General features: G+C 41.2%; 1 protein-coding gene and 1 pseudogene across 1 annotated transcript in view; both read left to right on the top strand.

Moving 5' to 3' along the window:
• LOC115353980 (tripartite motif-containing protein 35-like) overlaps window positions 1-10000 on the top strand; it is a 993629-nt pseudogene that overhangs the window by 346554 nt on the left and 637075 nt on the right.
• The window catches only part of akap6 (A kinase (PRKA) anchor protein 6), a 216255-nt gene that overhangs the window by 120237 nt on the left and 86018 nt on the right, over window positions 1-10000 (top strand). Inside the window, exon 15 of the mRNA XM_030044838.1 lies at window positions 4051-4171. Coding sequence (XP_029900698.1) covers window positions 4051-4171 — 121 coding nt within the window. The remainder of the gene's footprint in view (window positions 1-4050; window positions 4172-10000) is intronic.

Below are 10000 nucleotides of genomic sequence, written 5' to 3'. Positions count from 1 at the left end.
AGGAGGGAGGAGGAGCAGAAGTTTGGAGGTAGAAGATGAGGAGTTAAGGCAGGAAGAGGAGGAAGATGAAGAGGGGGAGGAGGTTGGAGAAGAAGAGGGAAGCTGAGAGGGAGGAGGAGGAGCTACAGGAGGAGGAGGTGGAGGTGGAGGAGGTGTGGGGGGAGGAAAGAGGAGCGAGAGGGCAGAAAACAAAGGAATGCTGCATTCATGCCATGTTTTTATAACCGTAAATTCGAGCTTCGTCTCCTCCCTGGTTGTTTTTACTGCAGAGAAACTGGATTTGCTACTTTAGTTAAACCCCCTGAACCCCAAACCGGCCGGCGGGGTATTTTTTAAAAAATCGCCAAAATTCAATCGTTTATCATAGCTGGAAGCTTTAAAAACCTATTTTTTCATCGGAATTTGAATGTTCCGACGGTCCCTGAATGCAACATGTCCGACTTCGGTTTAGCGGTAGAAAAAAGGACGAAACTAAGCCTAAAAAAGTGATTTTTCATTTGAATCATTTTATTATACATGCTTCATTCAACAATTCACCAAAAAATAGTCGTGTACTCAATCCAGATCATTCAAAAAACAGAAAATTCTGCAGTCTTCAGCGGATCTGAGACATTTGGATTGATTCAGGTGAGCCCAACAGTCGCGTGACAAAAATTCACTGAATTTCAGTGTGAAGGCAGCAGTTAGTAACATGGAAGGGTGCAAGGCAGTAAAAACACCTAAGTTTATACAGGTTGGAAAAATGTTAATATTTCAGGAAATAAATCATGTGAAGCCCTACTTTTTTTTTCCTGGATCAGTGACACTTGTGGGCACCTGAAAAAATGTTCTGTATATTAATTCCAATGTTTCTCGATTTTTGTAAAATAAATTATCAAAAAAATCAGTTTGCCTTTTTTATTTTTTTATTATTTATGGCACTATAACTCTTTCATACTGTGTGAAAGACATTTTTGAATGGCTTCATGTGAGAGCCACAGCTGTGCTGTTTCCATAGAGGTGCAGCAGAAAAACAAGCCCACAGTGAGCCAAAATGTGAGGGGAGCAGAAAACGCCCCAAAACTGCTTGGGGTTCAGAGAATTAAAGGAATATTCCAACATTTTGGCCAAAATACATTTTTTTCCGTCCTCTTCCCCAAACTGGGACCAGATGTTGGACACCAGCTCCTCCTCTGGACGTCCACTGGCTCAGCTCCTATGGGTAGCATCTCCTGTTAGCTTAGCATAAAGACTTAAAGTCTATGGGAGTCGTTAGCCTGGCTTCATCAAGGTGAAAAAGTAAATGTTACAGCAACTCTGAAGCCGTCGCAGGAATCACATCATCATCATCATCATCATCATCATCATCATCATTATTATTATTATTATTATTAAGAATAATAATAATATTATTTCACTATAAGTTTTAATAGTGTCTTTTCAAAATAAAATATGTAATTACTGCAACGATGTGAGTGAACATGTGCAGACTCGTCCGGTCTGTCCTGCATGCCGTGAAAGCAGCAGAAGAAGAAGAAGAAGAAGAAGAGGGGGGACGAAGAGGCGGAGGAAGAGAAACAAGTCCTCCTCGTGTCTTTTCTTCTTCGTTGGTTTCTTCTTCGTCTCTCCCTCATTTGCCGTTTCCTGATCGATGGCGACACTTTAAAAGGAAACACTCGGTTCGCTGTTTCACTTCCTGTCGCTTTGTTTCATCAACGCTAATGTTGCACAGTGTGTGTGTGTGTGTGTGTGTGTGTGTGTATGTGTGTGTGTGTGTGTGTGTGTGTGTGTGCGCGGCTCAGTTAATGTATCTAGTCGCTACAAACTGAATCACAGCCGAGCTCGAATTTTGTAGCAGGAAGATGAATAGAAATGAGAGAGAGAGCAGTTTCTTTCTCTCTCCCTCCCTCCCTCTCTCTCTCTCTCTCTCTCCCTCTCTCTCTCGTTTCTGTAATTTCATTCATAGTTTACACTGTCTGCTGGGACGGCTTGTCGGATTGCTCTGTGTGTGTGTGTGTGTGTGTGTGTGTGGCATTCTGGCAAGTAATGTGTGTATGTGAGCTATTGTTTAGTCTGTGTGTGGAGTAACTGCACATCAATAAATGTGTGTGTGTGTGTGTGTGTGTGTGTGTGTGTGTGTGTAGTTTGCACGTGATGTAGTTAAGTGTATGTTTTTATCGCCATTAAGTGTGTGTGTGTGAGTTTATCTGATGTTTGTATGTGCGCAGTTGTCTGGAGCATGTGTGTGCTTTAGTGTGTGTGTGTGTGTGTGTGTGTGTGTGTGTGTGTGTCGTCGTGGAAACGCCGTGGGTCTGACAGAGCTGTCAAACTGTCGTCGTCAGCGACCGGAGAATTCCAAACAATTTCACCGCTAATGTTGAGAAACATGTTGGCGATCCCCGCTGAGACCGGAACACCGCCGAATATATAAATAATAAACACACACACACACACACACACACACACACACACACCTTAACAAAACGGCTGACAGTAATGTGTGTGTTTGAGCAATCGGCCGCTGTTCCAGCAGCATAAATATTTGATGTGATCCTGTGTCGAGGAGCAAAGGGAGGAGGAGGAGGAGGAGGATGAAGAGGGGAGAGGAGGAGGAGGAGGAGGAGGAGAAGGATGGAGATTAAGGATGAAGAGGGAGGGGAGAGAGGATGAATACGGGACAGGAGGAGAGAGGGAGGACGAAAAGGAGGAGGAGGAGAGAGGGAAGATGAAGACAGGACAGGAGGGGGGAGTAGAGAGGGAGGAGGAAAGGGAGATGAAGAGGAGGAGGAAGAGGAGGGAGGGAGGAGTGAGTGAGAATGAAGAGGGAGGAGGAGAAGGAAGATGAAGTGGAGGAGGGAGGAGAGGAAAGATTAAGAGGTGAGAGACTGAGGCAGAAGAGGGACGACATAGTGAGGATGAAGAGGAGAGAGGAGGAAGATAAATGGAGGAGGAGGAGAAAGGGAGGATGAAGAAGGGAGAGGAGGAGGAGCAGAAGGATGGAGATTGAGGATGAAGAGGGAGGAGGAAGAGGAGGGAGGGGAGAGAGGATGAACACGGGACAGGAGGAGAGAAGAAGGACGAAAAGGAGGAGGAGGAAAGAGGGAAGATGAAGACAGGACAAGAGGGGGAGTAGAGAGGGAGGAGGAGGGAGGGGAGGTGAAGAGGAGGAGGAAGAGGAGGGAGGGAGGAGTGAGTGAGAATGAAGAGGGAGGAGGAGAAGGAGGATGAAGAAGAGGAGGGAGGAGAGGAAAGATTAAGAGGTGAGAGACTGAGGCAGAAGAGGGACGACATAGTGAGGATGAAGAGGAGAGAGGAGGAAGATAAATGGAGGAGGAGGAGAAAGGGAGGATGAAGAAGGGAGGAGGAGGAGGAGAAAGGGAGGATGAAGAAGGGAGGAGGAGGAGGAGAAAGGGAGGATGAAGAAGGGAGGAGGAGGAGGAGGTGTGAAACTGACACCAGATTTCAATCTGAGGCTGTTTCTGTGTTCAGAGACTCAGTTTCAGTGTTTCTGCAGAATCGAGTTCAGACAGAAAAAAAAAAAAAAACGTGACGAGTTGATTTGGATTCAGACAAAAGTTACAAAAGTTGAGATTTATCAAAAAAAAAAAAAAAAAAAGGTTCACAGGTGAAGTCATGGTGAATAAAGGAGGGCGATGAAGCTGTGCTCAGGTTTGATTAGCAGGATTATCGTTTTCAACAAGTCTGACGGAGCAGCCTCTGATTGTAAAAGGTTATTATATCATCTGCACACACACACACACACACACACACACACACACACACACACACACACACTCACACACACACTTCACCACGTAGATTGAAGTTTTGTGCTTGATATTCCTCGGTGTTCTTGTTGTTCTGCTGTTTGTTGTGGTTTAATCTGCCGTCTGCTAACCCGTCAGCGTGTTTAGTTTTTGGCATTTTGTCACTTTGTCAAGAAACGTGCGACGTAAATAAAATAATCATAATCAAAACTTAACAAAATCTGGCTTACATAATTCAGTATTTGTCAACCTCTCTCCCTCTCTCTCTCTCTCTCTCCCTCTCTCTCGCTCTCTCGCCCCTCAGTCTTCAGGAGTTTGACGCCGAGTACCAGGAGCTCTGGGATTGGCTGATGGACATGGACGCCATGGTAACAGACAGCCACCAGCTTCTGATGTCAGACGACCAGAGGCACCACCTCTACAAGGTACAGAACGCCGCTCTCTGATTGGCCAGTCTGCCTGTCCGTCAAGCTGTCACATGCCGGGACAAAATGTTCCCAAAACCGTTTGAACTTGGAAAATTATCTTCAAGCCGACGTTAAAGACGCATGAAATGTGGGCAGCGACGGTTAATAAAAAAATAATAATAAAAGTTAATTTGTATAGCACCTTTCATACAAGAATTGCAGCTCAAAGTGCTTCACAATAAAAAGAACATTTGAAAACACATTAACTAAAACATTAAAAAGAATAAAACACAGCACAGGGTTACAGCAATATTAGCTAATAACAAATGTTAATAATAATAACAGTAATAATAATAATACTTTATGTATATAGCACCTTTCATTACAGAGGGTGTAGCTCAAAGTGCTTTACAATGAAGTGGAAAAAAAAAGATTATTAAACAGGCGATTTCAAACAAGTGCAAATACTGCACGATAAAACCAAGCGATCAGTTGATAAAACAAAGAGGCAGTAAAACAAATGACAGTGAGATATATAAAAGATGGAGATAAAACAAAATTAAGAAAGAGAAACAGTAAGACATGCAGAAACAAAGGAAGACGAGAAAATGACAAAAACAATAAAACATGTAAAAGAACAATACAAGGATAAAACAAAGGAAGCGCGACAGTTAAAAGCAGTGTTGAATAAATAAATTTTGTCTTGTGGTTTAAAAATGATGTTTGTCGCGGCTCTTAGAGCCTCAGGAAGGGAATATCATTATTTTGGTGCATTTTTAAAAAAGACTTTGCCGACGACTGGCTCATTTATGTGACAGTTTGTATTTAAACGCCAGCAGGAAGGATCATAAAACGACAAAGAATTAGTAACGTAGGCCGGTCCTAACCCACTGAGAGTCTGTAAACATGTAAAAAAAACTTTAAAATCAATTACCACTTTATTGACTGGAACACTGTATCGCCTGTTTTTCATGTCCACAAACCTACAAAACTTATGTCATCTGAGTAGGGTCCTATAATTGCCACGATTACGGAATCGGGGACGGAATCGCAGAATTAGCCAAATAAAACGGAATCCATTTTTAACACGGAATATCGCGGAATTTGACATAATTTGAATTAAATGCTGTTTTTGTGTGGAATATGAACGTATGTCTGAGGGAAAATTACATGGAGGGAAGCAAATCTGAGTTGCACAACCCCTCCAGTGGTTTCACCTGCACCTGCACCACCAAGAAAAAACATTCCAACACCTGCACCGGCACCGTACGAGTCCAAAAGACAAAGAAACTTTCCAGCTACAGCAGCGCACTGACATAGATTGTGTAACAAGCGAAGAGTTGCCACTCCGCTCTATTTTCACTGGCTAACAGCAGCACACTGGCTTAGCTTGTCTATTCAGAGAAGAGGTATCACTTTGGCTTATTTTTCAATCTGTTATCACATGCATACTACTGCTCATTCATTGGTAGCTGAATTGTTAGTTCTGTTTGATAAGTAATTTACATTTTTAAAACAAATAATAATTTAACATATTGTTCAATCATTAATAACATATCATTTTCACCTTTTATTGCTATAACAACGTAATTGTTAAATAAATAAATTAAATAAATAAATAAAGTGTTGTTTATTTGTTACCTCAATTAATTTAAGGTCATTTCTATTCCATTTGTGTGCATTTTAGTCATTATCATTAAAAACACACTCTTTTTTGGTAGTAAAATAAGAGTAAAAGGTAAAAAACAGAATTCCCAAAAATTTAAATGGAAAAAACGGAATTTGGGAAAAAATAAAATCGGAATTTGGGAAAAAATAAAACGGATTTTATAGGGCCCTATTTGAGTGCTGCGCAACCATACCCTCCAAGTTAAAAATCTACCTTAAGTTAATATTTCACCTAATTTATTTAAGTATTGATTTGTATATTCGTTAAGTCATTCATTTACCATTTTTTATTTCATTGTATTTGGCCTAACGAACGCTGTCTCCTGAGGACACGATGTGAACCTTTTTACTGCTTGGGAACGGATTTGTACCTTTTTGACTATGAGAAAAGAGTTCACATCATTACTTTGAGGTCCAGTACTTAGACCCATAAGTGGGACGTCTGTGAGGAGATTGCACCTTGGCCTCCTGCTGTACCCTTATTTCTGACAGTGTATGTGGAGCCACGGCCACTAGAGGGCGCTGAACTTTAAAACGTAGCTGTAGGTCTCATTTTTTGTTATTTTAACAAGCTTTGGTCCTTAAGTAATGGAGTAGTAGTTTCTAGAGTATTGTGATATTTTTGTAGTACTGGTGTAGCGTTCAGTAGTGATAGTACCATAAAGTTATTTTTAGATCCGAACCACAGGAGAACCATTTTTCACTTCGGTTCTCAGTAGAACCACAAAACACTGGAGGTTAATAAAGTGTAAACAGACACCAGGCAGGCAGGAGGATAAATATCCTCCATCATCCATCCATCAGTCCGTCTCCCTCCCCGCGCTGCCCCTCCACACACACACACACACACACACACACACACACACACACACACACGCCTGTCGCCTTCATCCTCACCAAGGAGAATGGGATTACAAGGCATAGCCGCTCTCATAACCATATCATAGAGGAGTGTGTGTGTGTGTGTGTGTGTGTGTGTGTGTGTGTGTGTGTGTGTGTAAATCAGTGAAATGGTCTCGCTGCTACAGCAATACAAATGTGTGTGAATGTTGCAGACCCTGTGCGTGCCCGTGCGTGTGTGTGTGTGTGTGTGTGTGTGTGTGTGTGTGTGTAATGGATTGACTGCAGCCAAGTGAGTCAGACAGAAGAACAGCATGTGTTACGATTAGAGATCTGAGTCATCCTCTTCTGTCCTTCACACACACACACACACACACACACACACACACACACACACACACACACACACACAGATGGGCTGGCAGACAGAGAGAGAGAGAGAGAGATAAAGAGACAGAGACAGAGTGAAGCAGAGCGTCAGAGGTTCCTTCGCTGCAAAATTACATTTTACAAACGTATTGATTCTCCTGTTGAGTCTTAAATTCTGTTTGTTTGTTTTTTAACCCTGTGAGTCCCAGCAGCCTGAGGGGGGCTTTTATTTTGGTGTTACTCAGCCCCCTCAACAAAATTCACTTTGTGTGTGTGTGTGTGTGTGTGTGTGTGTGTGTGTGTGTGTGTGTGAAATGTTCTTGAGAATTTTTAAAATTTCTTTTTAGTCAGTAAGTATGTGGTATGTGGCTCTTTTTACCCCCTTACTTTTTTTCTTTTTTTCAATATTTTGGACTATTTTTCCAGTAATTTAATTCTACATATTTAGTCAGCAATTATGGATACTTTTTAAAACATATTTTTAAAGTTTTTTTTTTTTTTTTTTTTTTTTTTTTTTATTTCATGCTATTTTTCTAGTAATTTTCCTATTTTTTTTTCCCGTTTTTCTTTAAAAAATTTTCTGATGTCCAAATCACTTGTTTTTCAAAGACATGAAGTGGATTTGCTCAGGTTTCAGAAGGTTAAAACAATTTGGAAAAATCAGCTTTTGTTGTGAGAAAACTCCAGTTTTTCCAGTTCAGATCAGCCTGTTTCACAAACTGAATCAGCTGAAATCAGTGGAGCGATCAATATATCAGCATATCGACGTCCTTCAGGCATATTATCAGATTTCTTTTCTAGATTTTCGTCTCTATGTTGCGTCAGCGTCAATGGAAACAGCTGAAGTTTAATTTCCTGCTGGCTGACACGCACGTTCACCCAGGTAATACGACAAATTAATGAGAAACAAAAAACAAATAGAGTTGATAATAGTTGTTTTCTAATGTGTGGACGGCAGTCGACTTTGGTTCTAATGTTTAATCAATAAATACAAAATAAAAATCTCCGAAATACAATTCAGATCACTGGAAATTGCAAAACTCACATCTGTAGTTTGTGGCGGAACTGACACAGTAAATAAAAATTCTGTAGTTTTTAGTGAGAATTCTTACAAAACGGACTGCAAACCCTGATGATGTCACTGCCTCGGTCGTCCAATCACAGAGCTCATCAGGCCTGTGGCTGCGGCAGAGTTTGGAAACAACAACAACAACAAACAATTTATTTAATTTCATTCATAGCTGATGTGCAGATGCCATGTGAAAGTCTGTATACGGCCTCTGGGCTGTCAGGATTTTCCTAATTTATATATTAAAAAAAAAAAAAAAAAAAAAACATTATTGAAAAAAAACCTCGTTTGGAAAGCCAATGTTTTGTAGTTTATTTTAAAGAGCCTCGGCATAATTTGCAAAATGATTGGATGTTTTTTTGTTTTTTTTTCTGTACATATGTTTATACCAGCAGATGGCATCAGCTGACACTTACAGAGGGGATTCTGAGCAGTTTGATAAACAACAACAACAACAACAACAACAATAAAAAACAACAACCAAATCCATCCAGTCAGTGAGGCGCTGCTGCCTTCAGGTTCCTCTGTCCCAATCAGTTTTCTCCAATTTCCTCCTCCCAGGCTGAACACAAACCACACACACACACACACAGACTGAGAAATCACAAAACTGACACATTCAACAATCTGAAAAATACACATGGAAATGCACTCACACACACTTACAGTGCACATGTGCTCTCTCACTCTCTCTCTCTCTCTCTCTCTCTCTCTCTCTCCCTCTCACAAACACACATACACACACAGAAATACACAAAAACATGGAAGTACAAACACACGTCCAGAAATACACACATATCGTGAACACAGCGAGCACAGTCACACACTGAAACACACACACACACACGCACACATGCAGAAATAGAGTCATAAACACACAACAAAAACCTTCAACAATCTTAAAAACACACAAACACACACACACTTAAAAAATACACACACTGCACATAAATTCTCTCTCTCTCTCTCCCACATATATACACACACACACACACATACACACACACATAAACACAGTCATGAACACTACATGAAACACACACATTGAAAAAGTCAGACATTGAAATACACTAATACACACTTAAAAAACACACACTTACAATACACACATTCTCTCTCTCTCTCTCTCTCTCTCACACACACACACACACACACACATACACACAAACACACACACACATACACACACAGACAAATACACAAAAACAGTATGTGTACACACATCCAGGAATACACACATATCATGTGGAAAACACACACACACACACATACACACACACACACACACACACTTAGACAATGAAGTACAGAAACACACTGAAACACACACACACACACACACACACACACACACACACACACTGCTGCAGGGATCAAACCTGCTATGGTAAACTTTGTGTTGTTTTCCAGTTTTCTCTCTCTCTCCTTCTCTCTCTCTCTTTCTCTCTCTCTCTCTCTCTCTCTCCCTCTCTCTCTCTCTCTCTCTCTCTCTCTCTCTCTCTCTCTCTCCCTCCTTCCAAACTTTTTTTTTTTTTTCCCGCTGCAGACATGATTTATTGAGCAGCCGATGAGACTCACCTGGCCTGCAAATTATTGATAAGTGTAAAGATGAACCTAATTTCTCCATAGGAGTCGCGCTCAAATATTCATCTCCGTATGAATATTCATGGCGGCGATGATGCGTCGCATGAATTTTAGATGAACCTGGAATCGGCCGCGTCTCTTTTTTTTTTCTCTCTTTCTTTCTTTTTTCTTTCTTTCTTTTTTTTTTTTTTTTTTTGATGTGTCAACTCTGCTGCTGAAATATTGATGCAGAGCTCGACAGCATCTCCTCGCCCGGCCCAAGGTCGCCCCGCCAACTCTCTCTCTCTCTCGCTCACACACACACACACACACACACA

This window comes from Myripristis murdjan, chromosome 22 (assembly GCF_902150065.1).
Source record: "Myripristis murdjan chromosome 22, fMyrMur1.1, whole genome shotgun sequence".
NCBI classification, from domain to species: Eukaryota; Metazoa; Chordata; class Actinopteri; order Holocentriformes; family Holocentridae; genus Myripristis; species Myripristis murdjan.
Note: the sequence above shows the minus strand (reverse complement) of the source record. Positions and strands in the feature narration are given on the sequence as shown.